General features: G+C 41.4%; 1 protein-coding gene across 2 annotated transcripts; it reads right to left on the bottom strand.

Annotated features, from left to right (window-relative positions):
* Positions 1-9629: 9629 nt before the first annotated feature.
* Zfp971 (zinc finger protein 971) lies at positions 9630-22205 on the bottom strand. 2 transcript variants are annotated; one of them, NM_001177399.1, is made up of 4 exons: positions 22108-22205; positions 14108-14234; positions 13839-13899; positions 9630-12688 (listed from the first exon to the last, which is right to left on the bottom strand). In NM_001177399.1, the coding sequence occupies exons 1-4, from the start codon at positions 22108-22110 to the stop codon at positions 11467-11469; spliced, it is 1413 nt and encodes a 470-aa protein (NP_001170870.1). In that variant the 5' UTR covers positions 22111-22205; the 3' UTR covers positions 9630-11466. The 2 variants fall into 2 exon arrangements, with proteins under 2 accessions (NP_001170870.1, NP_001170871.1); NM_001177400.1 differs by lacking the exon at positions 9630-12688 and having other exon boundaries at positions 12978-13899.
* Positions 22206-26120: the final 3915 nt, after the last annotated feature.

Here is a 26120-nt window from a genome sequence, read left to right as displayed (position 1 = left end):
GTTGTGGTTTCATTTTCATTAAACTCTAAAAAGACTTTAATTTCTTAATTTATTTCTTCCTTGACCAAGGTATCATTGGGGAGAGTGTTGTTCAGTTTCCAGGTTAATGTTGGCTTTCTATTATTTATGTTGTTATTGAAGATCAGCCTTATAGTCCATGGTGATCTGATAGGATGCATGGGACAATTTCAATATTTTTGTATCCGTTGAGGCCTGTTTTGTGGCCAATATCATGGTCGATTTTGGAGAAGGTACCAGGAGGTGCCGAGAAGAAGTATTATCCTTTTGTTTTAGGATAAAATGTTCTGTAGATATCTGTTAAATCCATTTGTTTCATAATTTCGGTTAGTTTCACTGTGTCCCTGTTTAGTTTCTGTTTCCATGATCTACCCATTAATGAAAGTGGGGTGTTGAAGTCTCCCACTATTATTGTGTGAGGTGCATTATGTGCTTTGAGTTTTACTAAAGTTTCTTTAATGAATGTGGCTTCCCTTGCATTTGGAGCATAGATATTCAGAATTGAGAGTTCCTCTTTAAAGATTTTACCTTTGATGAGTATAAAGTACCCCTCCTTGTCTTTTTTGATAACTTTGGGTTTTTAAGTCGATTTTATTCAATATTAGAATGGCTACTCCAGCTTGTTTCTTTGGACAGTTTTCTTGGAAAATTGTTTTCCAGCCTTTCACTCTGGGGTAGTGTCTTTTTCCTGAGGTGGGTTTCCTGTAAGCAGCAAAATGTTGGGTCCTGTTTGTGTAGCCAGTTTGTTATTCTATGTCTTTTTATTAGGGAATTGAGTCCATTGATATTAAGAGATATTAAGGAAAAGTTATTGTTGCTTCCTATTATTTTTGTTGTTAGAGTTGGCATTCTGTTCTTGTGGCTGTCTTCTTTTAGGTTTGTTGAAGGGTTACTCTCTTGCTTTTTCTAGGGCATAGATTCCGTCTTTGTATTGGTTTTCTTCTGTTATTATCCTTTGAAGGGCTGGATTCGTGCAAAGATATTTTGTGAATCTGGTTTTGTTATGGAATACTTTGGTTTCTCCATCTATGGTAATTGAGAGTTTGGCTGCTTATAGCAACCTGGGCTGGCAGTTGTCTTCTCTTAGTGTCTGTATAACATCTGTCCAGGATCTTCTAGCTTTCATAGTCTCTGGTGAAAAGTCTGCAATAATTCTAATGGGCCTGCCTTTATATGTTACTTGATCTTTTTCCCTTGCTGCTTTTAATATTTTATCTTTATTTAGTGCATTTGTTATTTTGACTATTATGTGTCGGGAGGAATTTCTTTTCTGGTCCAGTCTATTTGGAGTTCTGTAGACTTCTGTATGTTCATGGACATCTCTTTTTTAGGTGTGGAAAGTTTTCTTCTATAATTTTGTTGAAGATATTTGTTGGCCTTTAAGTTGAAAATCATCATTCTCATCTACTCCTGTTATCCATAGGTTTGGTCTTCTCATTGTATCCTGGATTTCCTGGATGTTTTGAGTTAGGACCTTATGGATTTTACATTTTCTTTTATTGTTGTGTCCATGTTCCCTATGGAATATTCTGCACCTGAGATTCTCTCTTCCATATCCTGTATTCTATTGCTGATGCTCGCATCTACGGTTCCTGATTTCTTTCCTAGGGTTTCTATCTCCAGAGTTGTCTCCCTTTGGGTTTTCTTTTTGTTTCTATTACCTTTTTAGATCCTGGATGGTTTTGTTCAATTCCATATCCTGTTTAGTATTGTTTTCCTGTAACTCTCTAAGGCATTTTTGTGTTTCCTCCTTAAGGGCTTCTAGCTGTTTACCTGTGTTTTCCTGTATTTCCTAATTAAAGTCCTCCATCATCATCATAAGAAGTGACTTTAGATCCATGTCTTGCTTTTCTGGTGTGATGGTGTATCCATGACTTGCTATGGTTGGAGAGTTTGGTTCCAATGATGCCAAGTAACCTTGGTTTCTGTTGCTTCTGTTCTTAAGCTTGCGTCCTGCCATCTGATTATCTCAAGTATTTGCTGCCCTCAATATATCTGATTGGAGCCTGTCGTTCATATAATCCCGGTTGATTCAGGACTCCTAAGAGTCCAGCTTTCTCTGTGATCCTTTGCTTGTGGGCTCCTATGAATCTGAGATTCTGGGTGTGTCAGAGTTTTTGGCAGTCAAGCTTCCTCTGAGACCCTGAAATACTGGTGTGACCAAGCTCCTTTTATCCTAGGATCCTGTTGTCAAAGATCCTGGGCATGTTACAGTGCCTGGAGGTAGTGTTTCCTTTGAGGAGCATGGAGCTGTCTGGTCAGTGGTCCTAAGTTAGTGTGTACAGTCCTCTAGGAATCGTGGGGGTGTCTGCCAACTCTGCACACAAAGTGACCAGGCATTGGCGCCAACTGGAAGGGACTTGTAACTCTGGTCAGGTGGGTTTTCTGGGTCCCTAATGCTGTCTCAGGTCCCGTGCGCGATGGATTGGAACAGAAGTTGTGTTCCACACACCAATGGTCCTAAGATCATGTGGAGAGTCCTCTAGGGACCTTAGGGGTGTCCGCCAACTCTGAGCCCAAGGTGAGCCTATGCTGGCACCGACTGAAAGGGACCATCTGGTGTAATTCTAATAGCCCTGCCTCTATATGTTACTTGACCTTTTTCCCTTACTGCTTTCAATATTGTATCATTATTTAGTGTGTTTGTTGTTCTGATTATTATGTGTCAGGAGATACTTTTCTGGTCCTGTCTATTTGGAGTTCTATAGGTCCCTTGTATGTTCATGGGCATCTCTTTTTGGTTGGGGAAATTTTCTTCTATAATTTTGTTGAAGATATTTACTGGTGATTTGATTTGAAATTCTCCATTCTCATCTATATCTATTATCTGTAGGTTTGGTCTTCTCTTTGCATCTCGGATTTCCTGCATGTTTTGGGTTAGGATTATTTTGCATTTTGCATTTTCTTTGATTGTTGTATCCATGTTCTCTATGGAATCTTCTGCACCTGGGTCTCTCCCTTCCATCTCTTGTATTGTTGTGATGCTTGCATCTAAGGTTCCTTATTTCTTTCCTAGGGTTTCTATCTACAAAGTTGTCTCCCTTTGGGTTTTCTTTATTATTTCTACTTCCATTTTTAGGTCTTAGATGGATTTGTTCAATTCTATCACCTCTTTGGTTGTGTTTTCTTGTAATTCTTTATGGGATTTTTGTCTTTCCTCTTTAAGGTCTTCTCCCTGTGTAGCAGTGATTTCCTATAATTCCTTGAGGGATTTTTTGTGCTTCCTATTTAAGCACTTCTACTTGTTAACCGGTGTTCTCCTGAATTTCTTTAAGTGAGTTATTAATGCACTTCTGAACATCCTATACCAGCATCATAAGATTTTAGATTCGAATCTTGATTTTCAGGTGTGTTGGCATATTCAAGACTCGCTGTGGTGGGCGGACTGGGTTCTGATGATGCCCAGTGGTCCTGCTTTCTGTTAGTAAGATTCTTTCATTTGCCTTTAGCCATCTGGTAGTCTCTGGTGTTAGATGTTCTACTTGTCTCTGGTTGGAGCTTGTTCCTCCTGTGATTCTTCAACCCCTGTCAGCATTCCTGGGAGACTAACTCTCTCCTGTGTCTCAGTGGTCAGAACACTCTCTGCAGGTAAGCTCTCCTCTTGCAGAGAAGGTGCACAGAAGTCTGGAGCTCAGATCCACCTCCTGATTCCTGAGGTCAGAGCCCTCCCCAGAGGCCGATTCTCCTCTGGCAGTGAAGGTGTCCAGGAGTCTGGGTGTCAGCTCTGTCTTCTAGGCTGAGGATGAAGGCCTGAAGGGACCCTGTCTAAGAAACTTGGTTGCTTCTGCTACCCATGTACTCTTCTGCATAAACTGATTTCAGTGATCCCAAAATTCTGGGTGTGCTAGGGCCTGCCTATGTCCTTTGACCCTGTTTTTGCTAGCACAAGACCCTCTGGATTTTTTGGAACTGATGTTCTGTTCCACTCATCAGTGATCTCAAGGAACTGGGTTTGCTAGTGTGCCAGCTGTGTGGGGAGTCCTCTGGGGACCTTAGGGCCTTCCACAGAGACCGCCTCAAACACTCTTAAACAATTACTGCTGTCTCATTTATCTCTAAAAGCAATTAAACAAATCTCATAGATTTCTCTCTGTTCTTTTTTCTCATTATAGCTCTGGGCAGCCTTTACTATCGACCTCTGTCTCTTCTTTCTGAGCAGCCTGTCTGTCTGTACTGCACCTCCAAGCTCAAACTATCTCAGACAGACAGAAATCTTTGAGAAGGGCCCATGGTAAATCCAGACCAACAAAGATGTCCGGATCAGCTTGGAGGATTTTAGTGAGTCCCAGCACATTCCACGAACCCAAGAATTATGCAAAGCAATTCAGCTCAACTTGGTATGGAACCAGATGGCTCAGCAAAACCAGGAACCCTGCTAAGAATCCAATTTTCCCCATCCCTTAATTTCACATCCTAGCATTGGTTTTTCATTCAAAAATCTCCAGTAAGTTTTGAATACTGCGTTTCAGCCTATAGGTGTGATGCCTTCTGTAGACTCAGTTGTTACTCTGCTCTACTATAGGATGCCACCTGTGTAAGTTCCTAGCTCAGCTTGAAAATGCTTTGGAGTCTGAAATGAAAGACAAACAGCTTTATTTAATATGCCAAATCAGCTCATTAGATGGGACACTCCCAATCATCCACATTGCTAATGGCTCCTCTATGGCACTCCTGAATTACTAAAATCTATAGCCCATCTCTGCTTCCCCAGAACCAATCAGAAGAGGGAACACTGGGACTACACTTCCACAGCTCTTATGTGGCTGGTATTCTGTCTTTCCCATCTCTCAAGCCAGCATCCAATTCCTTTACTGGCATGGAGATCCTCTTTGTTCCCCTTGTCATGAATCCAAAAATCCTGCCTGTGTCTCCTCCCTAGCCATTGGCTGCTGGCACTTTAGTTTCCCAGTTATAATCAGCTTGGGGCAGGGAATCTCAGTGTCTCAAATGCAAGATTATCATGAAATTTGGGAACAATTTAACATTAGTAGCATGAGAACCAATAAACAATTGGGAATAAACAAAAAAGCAAGGCAAATCCAAGCACCAGGCCCTAAGTATTGCCTTTTTGTTATTACCCTCCATTTACTCATATAGTGAAACTAAGTTCAAGTCTCTAGGCATCAGGTATTGTGGAGATCCAACCTAACTTTACTCATATTTTGTTCTTGAAAACATAATGACTGTCTCTAACAAAGCTTTCTGCTTTTCATAGTGTGCTTCTCAAAACATAACACCTGTTCTTTACCACCAAAGAACAAATCCAAGTGATTGTTTAAACTATAATACCTATATTCTATAACAGTTGATACAGTAAACTACATAAGCCCCTGTCCTTAAATCCTGATTGGTGTGAAAATGAAGCTGAAAGAAAGATGAAATTTCAAGACCTGTAAGTCATATAAAGTACTCAGAAATTGCTGGTTGTTTGTAAGCTTAGAGGCTCCTGGGGCTGAGAACAAAGAAAAACAAACCCGGGCATTCCTGGGAACAGCTTGACCAAAAAGATAAAGAGCAATATGAGGACATAACAGGGCTATCTGAACTGAGTCAACAACTCACAGAACCCTGACCTGCATGTATTCTTTTGCTGATGTTTGAATAAGCCAATAGTGTGTCACGATGCTGAGTTCCCCACCCCTAAGCCCTTTACCCCATTAAAAACCCCTAGTTTTCGAGCCTCAGGGTCGAATCTAGTGTCTCCTGTGTGAGATTCGTTTTTGACATGGAGCTCTGTCATTAACCTACCTCATGTGTTTACAGTAAGGAGGATTCTTGTGTTTCTTTGGGTGCACTCTCTCTCCCCAGACTAGAGCAGCAGTCCCTGAAAGGGGGTCTTACAAAGCTATAATTTTGAAGGAATGTTTCTGCCTGTCCCTCCCATATATATATATATATTTCTTTCTTTTATTGTTTACTCTTTTTTTTTATACAATCCACACCTTCTACCCCTTATCTTATTCAGAGTTTCTATTCCTGCACAAACATCATCACCAAGAAACTAGTTGGGGAGGAAAGAATTTATTCAGCTTACACTTTCATACTGCTGTTCATCACAATGGAAGTCAGGACAGGAACTCAAGCAGGTCAGGAAGCAGGAGCTTAAGTAGAGGCCATGGAGGGATGTTTCTTTACTGGCTTGCTTCCCCTGGCTTGCTCAGCCTGCTCTCTTATAGAACCCAAGTCTACCAGCCCAGAGATGGTCCCACCCACAAGCAGCCTTTCCCCCTTGATCACTAATTGAGAAAATGCCCCCCCCCAAAAAGGAAAGAGCCTGGTGTGGGGGCACACACCTTTAATCCCAGCACTCAGGAAGCAGAGGCAGGTGGATTTCTGAGTTTGAGGTAAGCCTGGACTACAAAGTGAGTTCCAGGATAGCCAGGGCTACACAGAGAAACCCTGTCTCAAAAAACCAAAGGGGTGGGGAGAGAGAGAGAGAAAATGCCTTACAGCTGGATCACATGGAGGCATTTCCCCAACTGAAGCTCCTTTCTTTGTGATAACTCCAGCTTGCGTCAAGTTGACACCAAACTTGTCAGTACAATTGACCCCTTGTCAACTTGACACACAAATACATCACTAGTAAGCCTCAACCCTTAGTTTCTTATTCATCCCCAAGATCTAAACAACTTTAAATGTCCCTGTCTTAGTTAGGGTTTTACTGCTGTGAACAGATACCATGACCAAGGCAAGTCTTATAAAAAACAACATTTAATTGGGGCTGGCTTACAGGTTCAGAGGTTCAGTCCATTATCAAGGTGGGAGCATGGCAGTATCCAGGCAGGCATGGAGCAGGAGGAGCTGAGAGTTCTATGTCTTCATCCAAAGGCTGCTAGTTGAAGACTGACTTCCAGGCAACTAGGGTGAGGATCTTATACCCACACCCACAATGACAAACCCATTCCAACCAGGTCACACCTATTGCAACAAGGCCACACCTTCAGATGGTGCCACTCCCTGGTCCAAGGATATATAAACCATCACATTCCACTCCCTGGTCCCCATAGACTTGTTCAAAAACATGAGTCTATGGGGGCCATACTTAAACATAGCATAATGTAAAATGCATTTAATCCAACTTTCAAAGTCCTCATAGTCTATAGCAGTTGCAACAATGTTAAAAGTCCAAAGTTCAAGGTCTCTTCTGAGATTCATTCAACTTAATTAACTGTAATCCCCAAATTAAGGCAGGAAACCATCTGGGCAAACTCCAAACTCTGCATCTCCATGGCTGATGTCAAAGTGGTCTTCAGATCTCCACTCCTTTTTCATCTTTGTTGACTGCAACAAACTGCTTTCTCCTGGGCTGGTTCCACTCCCTGTTAGCAGTTTTCCTCAGCATGTATCCCATGGCTCTGGCATCTTTAACATCTTTGAGTCTCCAAGGCAATTTCAATGTTACAGCTTCTTCTTTCAGTGTCTGGGATTCCACTTGATCTTTTGGACTCCTCCTAAGGGCTGGCATCACTTCTCCATCTCTGTCTCTGTAGCACTCTATGCTCAGGTTGATCCACTCCACTACGGCTGCTGTTCTTGGTGATCATCCCATGGTACTGACATCTTCAATACACTGGGGTGTTCCACTCCAACTAGGCTTCACCAATAGCCTCTCATAGGCTATCTTCAGGGTGCCAAGCCTCAAATCCTTTGCATGACCCCTTCAGTCCTGGGCCATCAACTACAGCTGAGGCTTCACCTTCTCCAGTGTCCTTCCTTGGCCTCTCACAGTGCTAAGCCTCAGCTTCTCTCCATGATCCCTTCATTCCTTCACAAGCAGTACCACCTGAGTGACTCTTACACATTACCAAGTCCAGCCACAGCATGAGGTACACTCTTGGGTATCTTAGGAACACAGCTTCTTTGTGCTCCCAGAAAACAATTTCCAGAAGATTTCACCTCAACGATGCTGGTCTCTTCTTAATCACCACTAATTCCTTAGCTCCAGCTAACCAGCATCAATTTTCCCAGTAGTTCCTTCCATTCTTAACTCTAGAGCCAGAGCCACATGGCTGAAGCTGCCGAGATCTGCTGCTTACAGGAACTAGAACATGATCCCCTTGTACTATTACATTATCACTAGCTTTATGTTTTCTAAATCCTTCACTGCCTAAGCTTGGCTATCCTGGTTCTTGCTCTGTAGATTGACCTTGAATGCAGAGATCAGCATGCTTGTCTCATGGGATTAAAGGTGTGTACCACCATGCCTGGATCTAATTAAGCTGGGTAGAATCTTGCCCCAAGGTCCCACTCCCTTAATCTTTTATCTCCTAGAACACAGTATTTTGCTCCATTTCACTTCCTGGCACCCCTTTAATACTCAAACCATATATTTCATATTTTGCCTTTCTAAGCTTGCTATACTTGTTCAAACTTCTCTTTGTGAGACTTAACCAGAGAACAGAGTCTCTGCTGGGCTTTTTTGAAACTTCCTATGTCAATGCAATTAATGCAATTAATCCAAGTCGCTTCACCTTAGCCTCAGGCAGACATTTCAGACAAGGGTAAAAAGTAGCCACATTCTTCATCAAAATACCACAAAAACAGTCTTTATGTCACATCCTGAAATTCTTCTCATTTGAAATCTCTTGGGCCAGGTCAACACAGTTCAAATCACTCCCAGCAACAAAGTCTTCCATATTCCTACTAGGATGACCCATTAAGCCCCATTTAAAGCATTCCACTGCTTCCCAAATCCAAAGTCCAAAATCCACATTCTTTCAAATAAAAGCATGGTCAGGCCTATCACAGCATTACCCCACTCCTGGTACCAACTTCTGTCTTAGTTAGGGTTTTACTGCTGTGAACAGATACCATGACCAAGGCAAGTCTTATAAAAAACATTTAATTGGGGCTGGCTTACAGGTTCAGAGGTTCAGTCCATTTTCAAGGTGGGAGCATGGATAGGCAGGCATGTCACAGGAGGAGCTGAGAGTTCTATGTCTTCATCCAAAGACTGCTAGTGGAAGACTGACATCCAGGCAACTAGGGTGAGGATCTTATACCCACACCCACAGTGACACACCCATTCCAACCAGGTCACACCTATTGCAACAAGGCCACACCTTCAGATGGTGCCACTCCCTGGTCCAAGGATATACAAACCATCACAGTCCCATAGTCTTTACATATTAAAAGTTCAATCCTTTTAAAATATTCAATATCCTTTAAAATCCAAACTCTTTTACAATTAAAAGTCTCTTAACTGTGGAATTCACTAAAATATTTTCTTCCTTCAAAGGGAAAAATATGAGGGCACAGTCACAATCAAAAGAAAAATTAAATTCCAACTGTCCAACGTCTGGGATCCAACTCATGATCTTCTGGGCTCCACCAAGGGCTTGGGTCACTTCTCCAGCCCTGTCCTTTGTAGCACACAGCTTGTCCTCTAGGCTCCAGATGCCTATACTTTACTGCTGCTGCTGTTCTTGGTCATTCATGGTCCTGGCTTCTCCAAACACTGCATGACACCACAGTCCTGGGTCATCAATTGCATCTGAGGCTGCACCTTCACCAATGGCCTTCCATGGCCTCTCATAGTGCTGAGCCTCAGCTGCTCTGTCTGATACCTTCATGCCAGCAAAACCAGTACCACCTGGGTAACTCTTACACGTTACAAGTCCAGCCATAGCACAAGGTAAACCTTGGCCATCTCTGGAACACAGCCTCTGTGCTCTCGGCAAACACTTCCGAGAAGATGTCACCCCAATGATGCTGGTCTCTTCTTAATTACTGCTAATTTCTTAGCTCCAGCTAACCAGCATCAATAGTCCCAGTAATGCAAAGTTTTCACTCTAGTAGTTCTGGTATCTTGTTAATCACAGCTGATTCTTCAGCCCTAGCTAGTCAGAACCACAGAATCAACACAATCCAAAATAGCAATGGCCCTGAAAAGAGTCTTTAATTTTCCCTCTGAAATTTCATAAGCCAGGCCTCCATCTTCTGCACTGTTCTCAACATTATCTTCCAAGCTCCTACACAACATCCCACAGAGTTCTTAAAACTGAATGTGTCCTTTGGCCCAAAGTCCCAAAGTCCTTCCACAGTCCTCCCAAAACATGGTCAGGTTGTCACAGAAATACCCACTCCTCATACCAATTTGTCTTAGTCAGGGTTTCTATTCCTTCACAAACATGATGAGCAAGAAGCAGAGGGGAGGAAAGGGTTTCTTCAGCTTACACTTTCCAAATTGCTGTTGCTCACCAAAGGATGTCAGGACTGTAACTCAAGCAATACAGTAAGAAACACCCCTGTATCCTCTTGAATCCTTTGTATGATTATTTTCATGGTGATGAAGAATTAGTAATGTTTAAAGGCTTCCCCATATTTAATGCATTCATAGGGTCTCTCTTTCATAATGATGAATATTTGAGAATCTGAAAAGGTTTCACCATATTATATTCCTAAATTTTTTGGCAGTATGGATTGTTTCATTGTGAAGACTCTAGAAATATCCAAAAAGCTTCACCATATTAAATACACTCAACATTTTGTCTACATTATGATTTCTTTTGTGTCTTTGAATATGATTGACAAGTGAAGGCAATACCACACGGCTTAAAGACATAGGGTTTCTCACTTCTATGTCTTCTTTTATGTATTTGAAGATTTTAATGTACAAGGCTTTGTACCTTTAATAATTTTCATAGGGTTTCTCTCAAGTGTGTCTTCTTTTAGTTAATTAGAGACTACTGTGACTTATAAAACATTTGCCACATTGCTTATATTCATAGGGTTTCTATCCAGTGTGTATACTTTTGTGTTAGGAGATGACTCTAATATTACTGATATTCAGAAGAGTTTTCTCCACTACATGTTCTTTATGGATTTGAAGATGATTGTGATGTAGAAGGGTTTCAGGACATTCCTGATATTCATAGGATTTCTCTCCAGTACGTGTTTCATTATATATTTTGAGGCCACTGTTTTGTGAAAAAAGGTATAAAAGCACATTGCTAACATTCAAAAATCTCTCTCCTATATGTGTTCTTTCATGATTTTGTTGATGACTGCTTTTTGAAAAAGTTTAACCACATTGGTTAAAGTCAAAGCATTTCTCTCAAATATATGTGCTTTTATGTGTGTAAAGACTATTGTTTTTCGAAAAAGCTTTACCACATTGGTTACGTTTAAAAGGTTCTTCTCTGGTATGTGTTCATTTATGTACTTGCAGATCAATGCTTGCTGCAAAGGCTTTATAACATCAGATACATTCATAGACTTTTTCTCCTGTATGGTCTTTTCTCTTTAAAGGTCACTCCTTACTGCAAAGGCTTTACCTCATTGGTTACATTCAAAGGGTTTTTCAGCTGTGTATGTTCGATTATGATATTCAAGAACACTGCTTCCTTCAAAGGGTTTATCATACTAGTTACATTTATATGGTGTCTTTCCTGTATGTGATCTTTTATGGCATTGGAGACCACTGCTTCCTGCAAAGGGTTTACCATACTAGTTACATTCATAGGGTCTCTCTCCTGTATGTGTTCGCTTATGTATTCGGAGATGACTGCTTCTTGCAAAGGCTTTACCACATTGTTTACATTCATAGGGTTTCTCTCCTGTATGTGTTCGCTTATGTATTTGGAGATGACAGCTTCTTGCAAAGGCTTTACCACATTGTTTACATTCATATGGTTTCTCTCCTGTATGTGTTCGCTTATGTCTTTGGAGAGTACTGCTTTCTGCAAAGGCTTTACCACATTGTTTACATTCATAGGGTTTCTCTCCTGTATGTGTTCGTTTATGTTTTTGGAGGTCACTACTGCTTGCAAAGGCTTTACCACATTGTTTACATTCATAGGGTTTGTCTCCTGTATGTGTTCGTTTATGTTTTTGGAGGTCACTACTGCTTGCAAAGGCTTTACCACATTGGTTACATTCATACTGTTTCTCTCCTGAATGTGTTCGATTATGTCTTCGGAGATGACAGCTTGTTGCAAAGGCTTTACCACATTGGTAACATTCATAAGGTTTCTCTCCTGTATGTGTTCGCTTATGGATTTGGAGAGTACCGCTATGTGCAAAGGCTTTACCACATTGCTTACATTCATAGGGTTTCTCTCCTGTATGTGTTCGCTTATGGATTTGGAGTTTTCCCCTTCTTACAAAAGCTTTATCACATTGTTTACATTCATAGGGTTTCTCTCCTGTATGTGTTCGCTTATGGATTCCGAGATGACTGCTTACTGCAAAGGCTTTACCACATTGTTTACATTCATAGGGTTTCTCTCCTGTATGTGTTCGCTTATGGATTCCGAGATGACTGCTTACTGCAAAGGCTTTACCACATTGTTTACATTCATAGGGTTTCTCTCCTGTATGTGTTCGCTTATGGATTCTGAGATGACAGCTTTGTGCAAAGGCTTTACCACATTGGTTACATTCATATGGTTTCTCTCCTGTATGTTTTCGCTTATGGATTTGGAGAGTACAGCTTTCTACAAAGGCTTTACCACAGTGGTTACATTCATAGGGTTTCTCTCCTGTATGTGTTCGTTTGAGTCTTTGGAGGATACTCCTTGTTCCAAAGTCTTTACCACATTGGTTACACTCACAGTGTTTCTCTCCATTGTGTATTCTTTCATGCCTTTGACTATGACTCTGATATGCAAAGGCTTTACCACATTGAATAAACTCAGAGTGTTGCTCTGCAGAAGAACTTCTTTCATGCCTGCAAATACAATTGGCACATGTGAAATTGTTCTCGCATTGATTATACTGATGAGTCTTTCTATCTGTATGAATTCTTTTAAAAATTGGCTTCATTCAAAAGAGCAATCTAATGTTAATGTAATATGCCTTTGTTTGCATTCAAAGGTGTTCTCCTCATTATGGATTGTTTGACATCTTTGAGGATACATGAAATGGGAACAGTATTGATTATCTGGCTCACATTTATAGCATACTTTTTGTATAAAAGGTTATTCACATATTTGAAAAAAAAGGAAGAACTCAAAGTCTTTGCACACTGATTGCATTCACAAATTTTGTTATCATGAGAGTAATACTACATTTGGAACATGAACAAATGCAAACAGAATATAATTTCTACTACCCTAATTCTCATTATGATTTTCAGCAGTTTGAGTTGGTAAATGTCCCCAATAATGTTGGGAAACTAAGTACTTATAAACTTACAGCACATTTAGAATGTCACTCAAAGTATGTTATACTGCATATCCCCTTGTTGTTCTGAAAAAGTGAAAGGTATGTGGCATCTTTCAATACCCCTATGCTCACAAGAACTGTATCCATAGTAACGTATGACAACCATATTAAAAGAGAATAACAAGTGTAAAGGTTCCATAATACATTCACACACGTGACTTTTTTCCTCATAGAGATGTAGTATAGCGATTAAGGTTTTTCCACCAAACCATTTTTGAATCTTATGAACTGTCCATCTCACTAAATTTAGCAATGATATTACAAGTATATCATTGAGCTCAGATATACTATGGGTTATTTGCTTATTACTAGGTTTTAGACATAGACTTGTCACCTAATCACTGTGTGTTCCTTTTGCAATAGCTAAGCGATATGAGACTGAAGACACTCGCACTTGTACAGCATGGCTCTACTAGGCTTGATTTAAACAGTAACATACCTGTTAAGCCATTATTTCTCTGTCTTTGAACTAATGGAAAGTCTTGCAAACAATAATTTCATATCTGCCATAGACATATGATTTTATGAAATTCAATAAACATCCATAACTGAAAGCAGTGCTTATTGTACCCTATTGGTTTTCTTTACTACTTGTAGCACACGTTAAACTTTCTTCATAGGCATTTTCTCATCAGCTTGCAGAGGAAAATTACCTTCCATGACTTCTAGAAGTTTGGAAATGGTCTTCAATTGTATGTTCTTCCCAACTGTAACCTAAACCCAGTACCAGAGAAAGTATGTTACATTATTGGCAATTAGGCAACATTTAAGTTACTAACTCCATTGAACTTTAAAACCATGACTGATTTATTCACCATATTCTTCCTCATTCTCAACTAAAATTACAAAAACAAAAAACAATAACAAAGAAACAGTTGTGCATACATGTTATAACGTAAAAAAAAAAAAAATCCAATATTACCTATAGCTGTGAGATTCCTATAGGTCTCTACCATCACACCTTTGTAGAGACTCTTCTGAGAAGCATCCAGCAAAGCCCACTCTTCCTGAGTGAAGTTCACATGTACGTCATCATAGGTGACTAAATCCTGTAGGATTTGATAAGTGTGCACAAAGCAAAATATACAGACAACAGTGTAAATGTTTATTTCAAAATGAATATTCGCTGACTGCCCTGCCTACCCACATAGTACTTTTTATCCAGTCTTTCACAGTTGGACAAAACTTAAGTAAATAAATGATCTCTGGGAACCTGATGCCTTAGTTTTAAGATGTTCTGTATGGAACCATGTAGAATGCTGGTAAACATTTTTGTTATTGAGATCAAATATGCAAGAGTTCCCTTAAAACTGCAGTTTCCTCTCACCTATCCATGTCACAAAAGACCATTTCCATCTCCCCTTCCCTTCTTGTTACATGTCCCCTTCCCTTCTTAGCCCCCAAGTATGGACAGACACCTCCTTCTCAACCATAGCCAATTCTCCCAAAGACCAAGCAGTCTGTCTAAAGAACAAGCCCACTATCTGTTTTCCTAGACAGGACAGTCTCATAGTAGCCCACAGAACTGCCACACAATATCAGGGAAAGCTTCCTCTGCCCATTCCATGTGACCAATTTTCAATTTTTCTTCAATAACTAAGGCAACTACACCAGGAACAATGTGAACTTGACTAATATTACCTGTGCTAGTATGTGTATAGAAATAAAATAAAATCATATTTCCTGACTCCAATAAAAATAACTCAAAGTCACCCCTAAACTGCTATAAATCTGACCCTACAGTTACTACTGATTTGTCTTCCAAACAGAGAGGCCCCATGCTCCAGAGTTCTCTCTGTCATTGTAAATGATCAGAAAGTTGAGCTATTGCTCTATAGCTGTTCATGACCCTTTGTACTTTCAGGCTAAACCAGGCCCACGGGAGCCCATTTACAAAACAATGCTGAATGATAACTTAATGTCTGCTTCCTGCCATATGCATTATGCTCCAATCTGTCCTATCCACCCACCCAGCACCATCAACACCTGAGAAACTTTTGCATGTCAGAAGCTCCTTTTGTAACAAGAATTGAAATTCTGTGAATCATGCCATTTTGACAACAGGGAAAAGAAAGATAAAAGGAATCTAATCAAATATTTCTGAAGGATGATCGCTGACAGCTCTTTACTACTACCTTCTCAACTATTTATAAAACTAGTCACACAAAACTGAATACAGAAGGGTCATGAATTCTAGAAATCAAACCATTGCTTTTCCAATGTTGTCCTATGGCACACCAAAGGCAATGCCTGTATATGTACACTGCAGAGTGACATTTAAGTTCCATACCTTGCCACTCCCAGGGCTACCGAGCCACCCCCACCCCTGTAAATCCACACTCAGGAAGAGTCAAAGGACAAGGGCCTCTGTTATGATCACCACATGGACCAACAGAACCACACTCTGACCCACAGTCCATTTAGAACCAGCAGATCGGACTCAAATAGCTCTGCAGACTTGCTCCTCCTGTACTCTCAATGGAGATTACTATAATAACCAGGGGATGGCTTGTGGTCTTCCAGGCAGCTTATAACACATGCATCTGAGGAGAATCCTGTAGAGAATCTGCAAGCTACCTTCCCCTAGTGTTTCTGATTGTTAGTCCTGCCCATAGTCCCTAATTAGCAAGGATAACTCAGCTGGGCCTCAGGGCAACAGCAGCTCCTTCCAATGTGGGATCACAGAGCAAAAGATTTAGACAGCTAAAACCTTCCAAGCTAGGCTGTTACACCCTACATGCAGACATAGCCCTAGTCTGGAAAATTTACATTTATAAGAATGTTCTAGTCCTGGAGACCAAGTAATTTCCATTTAAAGGCCCAAGGTCCTTTCTTTATATATTCAATTATGCATGCAATACCCACTACAGCCACCTCTACTTCTTGCTGGGGAAGTCCTGCAGCCAACCTGCAATCAAATTCATACATTGAAAATAATTTAAAAGTGAATGTGACTATGACTTTTAAAACTAGAAGCAGTTATTGGGCGAGAAAGAGGAAGAAAAAGAAGAAATAAAATGTAAGGACATCACTGCTCCTAGGTATGGTGGAGGAGAAAGTATATTATACACAAAAGAGTGAACATAGCCAGACCCAATTATACCTGGGATAGTATAGAGTAGACATGACCTGGGACCTTGTGGAGAGAGGAAGGAGGGCAGAAGCAAGAGCCAGATCAAGATGATTAATGATAGATGAAAAGCCCAGTTCCTAAATGATTGGATTGCATAAGGAATGGCAGCTGGGAGATTGGCAGTCCTACTGCTGGGGTAGATGGCAAGGTATGCCAGCAATATGGTGTCACAACGAGGGCTTGTGATCTCATTTGACATTGCCCTAATCTGAAAAATGCCCGGAGATGACCAGTATGGAATTTAACTGATTGTGCAAAATTGATTACTTGACTCCTCACGGTGAATGTCAACTACTGCCAAAGCAGAAAGGCCTCACCTACCTTATTCCTCCTCCTTTTCTGTGCTGCAAGTAGACCAGCTTCAAAGTTGGTCAGTGAACTCAACCTTATACCTGTCCCTCTTTATTTGTAACCCTGTAACCCTGTAACCCAGGGAGGTTAGACAACATTCATTCCCTGGTGTCTTTTGTCTCCCTGATCAGTCAGAACCCAGCTTGACAGGAGTTGTAGGACTGTTTTCCAAGCCCTGGGCAGCAGAGGCTGGATTTAGGAGTTCAAAGCAAGTCTTAATTACATGGCATAAAGAAAGTAGGAGCTACAGGAGATGTTTCTCTAAACAGACAGATATGAAATCTCTTTAAAAACAGGAATGAAATTCTTAATTTTGGGGCAATATTGGAGAACAGAAACACTTAAGAGACCACCCATGGATAGTGAAAATGAAATTTAAAATCTAATACCAAAAATGAACTTTTTAAAAAGAAAAAAATAAATGAAAAAATATATTACTGTACTGATTTGAAAAAGATCATGCCCTTCCTGGTAGAAGGAATGGCAATAATAAGATAGTGTTTGACCTTGCCCCTATGATCTTTGTTAACTACTGAGATCTATAATGTGACACACACAGCTACAGCTAATGGCATGAGTTTATATTTCTGAGATTACTTAAATATGTCACCAAGGATTGCACATATCTCATAACACAGATCCTAAAATGGGAATTCATTACCCACTGGCTCAAGCTAACCTGCCCAAATTAAACACCCACCAATCTAGTTTTACTAATAACCATTCTCTGTTGTGAACTTCTCTCTCAATTTATGATTTGATTTTTTGTGTGAACTTGTAGTGTACTCAGTAACATGTGATCAGTTATTCTGAAAGATTTATAAGTACAGAGGACAAGGAGATATGGAAAAGAGAAAGGAGAAGTTTTTTTGCCCTTCCCCACGTAGGATCTTTTCACTTTTCCTCTTAGATAGCATTCATAGGTAACTTTTGACAACTTAGTAAAAACTCCATAACCACTTCTTTGAGTGTCTCATTTTCTTCCTGTGACTTCTGACCTGCAGGCTAAAAGTTAGAGTCCAGCAATTCCTTCTGAGTTAGAGCAAAGGCCACACTGCTTAATCCTCTGCTGTTAGGCTACAGGTGTTAATCACCGAAGCCATCAGTCTTCTACCCTCAGAAAGAGCAAGGAAGGTTTTAGGCTCAGGTGCTCAAAGCAAGGCTTAACTACATGGCATAAGGAAAGCCTGAGCTACCGATGTTGCTGTAAACAGAAAGATATGTAATCTCTTTAAAAATAGGAATTAAATTATTGATTTCTGGGAAATATTGGAGAATAGGAAGAAGTAAGAGGTCAGAGCACCTATACATAAAGAAAATAAAATTTTAAAAAATAATATCAAATATTGGCTTTTTAAAAAGATAAATATAATTGAAAAATATGTCACTATACTGATTTGAAAAAGATCAGGCCTATCTTGGTAGAAGGAAAGGCATTTATGAGATAGTGTTTGACCTTGTCCCTAAGTGCTTTGTTAACTACTAAGATCTATAATCTGACACACACAGCTACAGAGAATGGCATGTGTTTTACATTTCTGAGCTCAATTAAATATGTCAACAAGGATTACACAAATCTACATAATACAGATCCTAAAATGGGAATTCATTACCCACTGGCTCAAGCTAACCTGATTAAATAAAACACCCTTCAATCTAGGTTTACTAAATTAGATCCATACATGGATACAGTCTGTGAAGTTACAAAATCATTCTCACTGCCCTAACCAGGACCTTCTCCATAACCATGACCCCTGCAGCACACTCCCTTTTCCTTTGGTCTGTGACCTAGCTCTTGTCAGCACTCTTTTACCTGACAGTGTACACAGTAAGCTGTTCCTCTCGTTCTCATCCTGCCAAGTATGTTTCCACACACAAGCCCCTGCCACAAAGATTTTGTCCAGTGCAGTCTTATAATAAAGTTACTCAGAGGCCACAGCTGGGACCAAAAGGAGAGAGTAGGTCCACAAAGGACCTCACAGATGTCCCCATCTGTCTGGCTGATGCTGACAATCCAGCCTCTGGGAAGAGATATTACACAAGCATCCTTTGCTAAGATGCTTGCTCCTCCTCTTTGTGGGAGATGACATTGCACTTACCATGTCTGAAGTTCTAAGTTTGCCTGAGCTAACCTCACAGCAACCAGCAAAAATAATAAGAACCGATTCCACAGAAACACTGAGATCAGCTGAGTTACACAGAGGAACATGCAGGCTTAGTAACTGGAAGAGTCACCTCCTCTTCTGACTGGCAGCTCCATGTGGAGGCTCTAATTCGCTATTGAGTCTTGAGTGAAGTGAACACCAGGCTTAGGGTTAGAGTGTACTGTAGAGATGCAGCCGAGTGGTTCCAGTCTGGGCCAATCCTTTTCCAGATCTGCAGATTTGCAGTTCAGTAGCACCAGTGTGTCTCCTCCAATAGTCTGTTCTCTTGCAAGCCCTTGGGAGAGGCTAAGATTCCTGATCCTTGCTGCCTAAGTGCCTGCCTCTCCCCTTTCTGGGCAGTGCCCCTGGGTTCACTGCTTTGAAAGTTTGGAGCTTGCCTGAGCTCCAATTCCAGCGCTCAGGAGGCAATTCCCCTTCTTCCTCCTGGAATCAAGGTGGATAGCTTACATTCCCCATCAATCAGCTGAAATTGGAGTTACCAAACTGTCCACAGGTGGTCAGTGCCCGAATATTAGTAACTGAAGAGAGATTTTAGGACATAAGATTTTGTGTTGTGGCTTCAGGCTGGGTCCAGGTAAACTGCAAGTACTTTCACCCAATGGCTATGAGCGAAGGCTCAGAGCAATTAGGACACATGTCAGACACTGTGGAGCACTCTTCTTAATCAGCACATTGTCCTCAGTGGGTTGTCAAAACAAACATAATAACAACAAACCCACACCTATATTGGGAAAATATATCACTGTACTGATATGAAAAAGATCAGGCCTTTCTTAGTAGAAGGAATGATATTAATAAGATAGTGTTTGACCTTGCCCCATGTGCTTTGTTAACTACTGAGATCTATAATGTGACACACACAGCTACAGCTAATAGCATGTGTTTTACATTTCTGATACATTATATCTATATAGTACAGATCCTAAAAGAGAAATTCATTATCACTGGCTCAAGCTAACCTGCACAAATTAAGCACCCACCAATCTAGTTTTATTTAATCACATGCATTATTTAATACATTTAGTGAAATTACAAAAGTATTCATCCTGCCTGACTCTCATCCTTCACTAGAATGGTGACACCTGGAGCAGATTCCCTTAAGCTTTCGTCTATAATCTAGCCATCTCCTGCCCTACTTCACCTGACAGAGATAACAGTAAACCATTGCTCCTGTTCTCTACTGAAGGTAGAAGAAATTAACAGTTCATTATATGACTCAAATGAGCTATTATAAAACACTATTTTGCTACATTCTTTAACTCAAGAATTTAGGAATTTCTATCAAGAGGAAAGCAAGGTCATTGCTCTGGGGAGTAGCAGACCAGGATCAAGGCTACCTAAGTCAACATAGCTTGTCTTAGAAACATCTCTATGAGGGGAAGACGAGACAGCTCTCCCAGAATTAACATGTCATCCCAGAAAGAAATCGCTCCATATACAACTAAAATATTAATTGGGAAAAATTTCTTAATGACAGCAATGGATTCAGCTCTGGCTAATACTCAAACACCAGTGAGCCAAAAACAGGTTTTGGATTCCACACATGCTCTCATCCATAAGTTTCTTTCCTGTTCAGTCCCCAGGTTATTTTGAACAATTTAAATATGGACTAGAGATTACAAATCCTACTTGAGACAGCTAGGAGATTTTCACAACAAAGATACGCAGAATCATTTATTAAGTGCCTCAGAGCCCTGAAATAGCAAGCCATTTTCCAGTGATGGGTTTCTGAGTTGGAGTTCCCAGGAGATGAGAAAAATAGCAAAATTAGAAGGTAGAATTTACAACAGCTGCAGTGGGAAGAGCATACCCAAGCTATGTCTTATGCCAAGTAAACTTTTTAAGAGTAGCATCTTGTATCCTACTTACAGGGATAAGTGGAAAGAAATGGAGACCTCTATGAAGTCTGCAGAAACTAGCATACACTGGGAAAAACTCAGGAGAAGTCTAATAAAACAACCCTGCACAAGGGAACTGCCAAGTATCTGAAGAAAAACATTACTGACCAAGCCCCCAGTGGACTTTGGGACCCTACTCAGTGCAGGGAGGGACAGAATTATGGCATAGCACAGCAGAGAGGGAGGTGGAGTTGACTGGCACAGCAGAAGCAGGTTTGCAACTTCCCCTCCTTGCCTGCATTTTTTTGTATTTGCTGGAACCCTCGCACCAAGGCTGGCCAGAAATTTCCGCGGAAAACCTTTGGTACCCAGGCCCATATGATACTAGGGCTACTGAGCTTCCCACACCCCCATTAATCCACACTCAGGAAGGGTCAAAGGACAAGGGCCTCTGCTATGATCACCACATGGACCAAAAGAACCACGGTCCTTGGTACCAGCAGATCTGACTCTAATAGCTCTGCAAACTTGCTCCTTCTGGCCTGGCAAAGGAGACACTTTACAATCACCATGACATGGCTTTTGGCCTTCTTCACAGTTTGCAAGAGATGGCTCTGAAGAGACTCCCATAAAGAGCCGCAAGCTACCTTCCACTAGGGTTCCTGATAGAGAGGCATGGACAGAGTCCCTCATTAGCCTTGAAAACACAGCTGGGACTCAGACAACAGCAGCTCCTCCACTGTAAGATCACAGAGCAAATGATTCAGACAGCTGAAACTTTCCTGGCTCAGCAAATCCTCCACAGTTGCAGACAGAGCCCTAGTCTGGGAAATTTAAATTCGATAGACTATTCCAGACTCCCAGAGCACTTATTTTCCTTTTTAAAGGCACTGAGCCTTTGTTTGCATATAAAGAACATTATTAAATTATAAAGGCAATGTCCAGTGCAGCCATCTCTGCTTCATACTTGGGAAGCCCTGCAGCCAAACTGCAATCAAATTCACACAGTAACAAAAATTAAAAAGAAAACCTCCCGCCAGAAGGCCATCCTGTACTCCAGCCCCGGACAAGACCAAGGACTCTCGCTCGCGTGGGAAGCATTCAGCGACCCCTCTCCCCGACTTCTCCTCCCTTTGGCCCTGAAGCCAGTGCCACCCCGGGGACCCCATTCTGTCCTAAGCTCTTCCGGGGTATCCAGCGTGGGATGCTGGAGACTGGGAACCTGGTGCCTAGAGCTGCCCTTTTCCACCACCCACCGAGTTGGGTCCGTGCCTTCCCACGGCCAGAACGCCACCCCGGGCCATGTGGAAAGCGTCCTGCAGTCCTCCCTTTCCTGCCTGCCCTGGGCAACGGAACTCTGGCCAGAAGCGAGTTCTCTCCCACTCCCCTCTTTTCCCCACACCGACAGCACCGCAGGAGATGACCTGGCACTTACCATGTTTGGAGTTCTGAGCTTGACTAACCTTCTCTCACAACACCCAGTAGAGTCACGCAGAACACATCACACAGAAACTCTCATGACCGCTGAGTTACAGAAAGGAGCTTGCAAGCTTGACCTGGAAGAACCGCCTCCTCTTCTGACTGGCAGGTCCATGTGGAGGTTCTGATTGGCTATTGAGTCTTGAGTGACATGAGCACCACCCTTAGGGTTAGAGTCTGTTAAAGAGACACAGCATAGAGGTTCCAGCTTTGGCCAAAAGTTTTCCAGATCTGCAGATTTGAAGTTCATTAGCACAAGTGCCTCTCATCCAATTGCTTACCGGTCTGTCCTCCCATCAAGCCCCTGGGAGAACGTAAGACTTCACATCCCTGCTATTCAACTGCCTGCATCTACCCCAATGTGGGTAGTAACACTATGCTCACTGCTTTGCAAATTTGGAGCTTGCTTGAGCTCCAATCACAGCACTCAGAAGGTATTTCCACTTCTTCCTCCTGGATTCAAGTTGGATGGCTCTCACAGTCAATAAATCAGATTAGCTTCAAAAGATTTTGCAATGCCTTTCTTCAAGTGTGGGAGCATTGAGATTTTACTCAGGGAATCTAGACACATTTACACATAGGTTTGCCTACTCCTATGAATGTCAAGTTAAATCCTTTTCTGAAGATGGTCAAATGTAAAAACTGAGATATTGAAGGGCATTCTTACCTCATAGTCATCCAGAACCATCCATAAATTATAAAAATGTAGGATATAAATGCCTCTGGAAAGTACATCTTGTAGTACAGGTCTTAGCTGTAAATCAAGGGACAGCTGAGAACTCATATTTTGAACTCCACGAAAGTGGGAGCTTGCAATATGGGCGTGGCCAGAAGATGTTAAAGCCTGAAAATGCACCCAAGTGTCACACCTCTTCCAAAAAGGCAGACCTGTGTTCCTTCCCAAACAGTTCCACAAACTAGGAAACATGTATTCAAACTTATGAGTCTACGGGAGCCATATTAATTTAACAACCATCTGTCTCCTCAAACGTGAAAACACCTGTTTATCTAACATGACTCTACCATATCCTAAAGAGAGCCTATTATGCTTTCAACACACAATGTCACAAAAGAAGCCTTACCAGAAAGAATCAGAGCATATAAACAATAAACAGAACAAACAAGACCAAAATTCAACAGGGAATCCATCAAAACTAATAGTTTCTTGTTCAGCAACTTGAGATTATGATGAAATTGCATAAGTCACAAGGTCTTAGGTATTCCCACTCTTTTAGTTCTGTCACCTGAAGCACACACAGCTTTGTTTCCTCAAAGTCACTATCTTCTTTCAGCTTTCCTCAAAGCTGGTGTTTGTATCTCAAATCTATAATGTATAGCACTCTCTCTTATTTTATTGAAAGTAGGTTAGTGGGCTACAGGGATCATTCAGTTGTTGTTAAGAGCACTGCTCAAACCCATCTCACTTCCTAGCACTCAAATGGGAGTTCACTCATCTGTAGCTACACTTCTATGAAAATACTTGAGTATAAGCTGGTACGTGGCAATGACTTGGATGGTTACATAAGTGGTACATTTGCTCTAAATCCTGACATCTAGATTTAAGATTAATGATATCAAAGTGTACCTCTGTTGCCAAGGACCAAGCCTGGGCTTGGAGACTGGTAGAGAGAGAAGGGGTATCTGGGAGCGTGAAAACAAAGGACTGGTAGTCAAGTCCTGTGTCCAAGCTGTCAGTCTATGCTCTGCAGGAGACAGCTTCCCATCCTCCTTTCGCTGTATTCTGTTTTCTTTCTGATCTGCTTGCTCTGCAGGTCTCCAGACAGCGCTCTGTCTATGTTCTGCTGGAGACTCTTCACCAAGCTGCTATCTCCTGCTATTCTAAAAAATTCACTCAATAGTTCATCTCCTGCATACCATAACCAGAATCTATTATTATATCTCTCAACCCAGCCATTACTCCAGGTTTCCTTTTGATGGTCTTAAAATAGCATCCTGTGTCCACAGGAACTTAATTCTTACAAGACAGGAAGCACACATTTTCTTTTAACCTTACAAAAGCAGATATCTGCCTGCCTCTGTGAAGCATAAAGGCTAAGCTCAAACTGGCTGGGTGGGACCCAGGCCTGAAATTACCATTTCTACCACACATGAGACTAAATTTGCTCTTTCCCAGGCTGATCCTGAAATCAGTAATCTGTCAGCCTTTCTGACCTGTCTAGCAGGTCCAGGTATTCGAGGGTCTCGAGGGGACCTGCTCCTAAGAACCAAATGGGGGGTAGAGAGGGACTAGGGCCTTGTGCGAATAACTACACGGAAACTGTTCTGGAATGCATCAAAACCCCCAAATGTATTAGCCAGGCCCGAGGTTTAAATGCACAAGCAAAAGGGGAAGTACATATAATTATCAGTGGGAGGGGTAGGGCAATACAAGCAAAAGGAGAAGTACTTATGTGAGTGGGGCAATAGAAATTCTTTTGGCAGCTACACAGGGAAGCAGGAACTTGGTGGTATCAGGGTGTGGTCAGGACATCCCCTGGTTCTCGGAATCCATGTGTCGGTGGCCTGCTTTTGACCCCTTTTTCTTCTCGGGGGAAGAGGCCCAATTCAGAGATCAAGAGTTGTCTTAATAGCTCCCAACATCTCCCCCGTTTTAATATTTTTATAAAGGCATATTGTATAATAAATTTGTAGCCACATTTTTAACGATCGCCTAAATGTCTGTTTGCTCACTGGGTGATTCTCTAAAACCACGAAGGACCCAAGGACAAGTCATCTATGAGGCTTGAATTAATGGTCCCAGTCTGTTGGGTATAACCTGGGCCAGCAAAGGGATTTAGGAACGAAGCAAGCTCCATGGGTAGAGGTAGAGGTCTGATCCCCAGTGTGCAATGTTAGGGGCCATGTACAGGATTGACTCTCATGCCCAGAGATTTTTACCCAGAGTAACCCTGACCTGCTCCTGTGCCATTTTTCTTGGGGGGAGGACCCTAGGGCACTCAACCTTCATGCAATCAGACATGCCTCTCAGAGACTAACAGCTTCCAGACTAATCTCTGTGCAGTACTTAGTCTTACAACTCTCACGGGCGACTGCTTCAAGTTCCAACTTTTCTATGTGTCTAGCCTGGGAGGACTGTTTAGTTTCCAGTGTGGCGAGAACGTATATTACCATGTCGGAAGCACAGACTACGGCAATCTATAAATGATTTGTGGCATGAGACTGATGGCCGAATTTAGGGGGAGGGGAATGATCTTACTTAAGCATTTTATGGAAATTGAGTCTCTCTCCCCGAAATGAGGGTGATGAAGCAGAATCTACGTCTGACTCTTTTCTAGTAACCTGCTTGTTATCGCCAATGTCCAGCCGATGGTAATGAACTGAAACAAATGTACTTGAAAGAGATGAATCAATTTGAGATTTAACAAATCGGGTCAATTTTTGAAATGCCCAAGGACCGAAGGAGATCAATAATAGGAGTCCCAATAGGGGCCCTAAAAGGGAGGGCAACAAGGTCAGGGGGAGGTTGAAAACCAGTTTTAGTAGTCCACCTTTCTCCTAGGCCATTGTAAATACGTGTGTATGGGTGTAACTCAGCTATCTATAGTTCTAAGTATCTACTCTGGTTCCTCTTTAGGTATTAAACTTCCTTCTTCTTAGGTGATAGTAGATTCCTGTGTAAGGCAGTGACCTAGCGTTTACTCAAAGTGATAGTGTAATGCCAGCGATAATTCTGAATGTCACTGAATAGGCAACATTCTTTCTGAATTACAAGCCCATGGTCAGCTCAAGGACTTTCTAGGATGCTATCTTTTGCCTCCAAATTTTTATCTATATAATATGTTGCTCTGACAAAACTATGGAAATATTTCTATGCTTATCATTAACAAAATGTGCAGTATGTAGCTGCTAATCTAAAGCTGTTGTAGATACCTTTTTAAAGTTTGCATTTTCAGATTATTAAACCAAGGATCATTTTCTAACTCTAATAGGTCGCAAAACATAAGCAGG

Source organism: Mus musculus, chromosome 2 (genome assembly GCF_000001635.26).
Source record: "Mus musculus strain C57BL/6J chromosome 2, GRCm38.p6 C57BL/6J".
NCBI classification, from domain to species: Eukaryota; Metazoa; Chordata; class Mammalia; order Rodentia; family Muridae; genus Mus; species Mus musculus.
Note: the sequence above shows the minus strand (reverse complement) of the source record. Positions and strands in the feature narration are given on the sequence as shown.

What these genes read in the sequence shown, in the direction of transcription:
- Zfp971 (NM_001177399.1), bottom strand. An exon ending in TAGGAATCTCACAGCTATAG is followed by an intron (nt 13,900 to 14,107) that starts GTAATATTGGAT and finishes TACTGGGTTTAG; the next exon opens with GTTACAGTTGGGAAGAACAT. An exon ending in ACTTCTAGAAGTCATGGAAG is followed by an intron (nt 12,689 to 13,838) that starts GTAATTTTCCTC and finishes TTGTATTTGCAG; the next exon opens with GCATGAAAGAAGTTCTTCTG.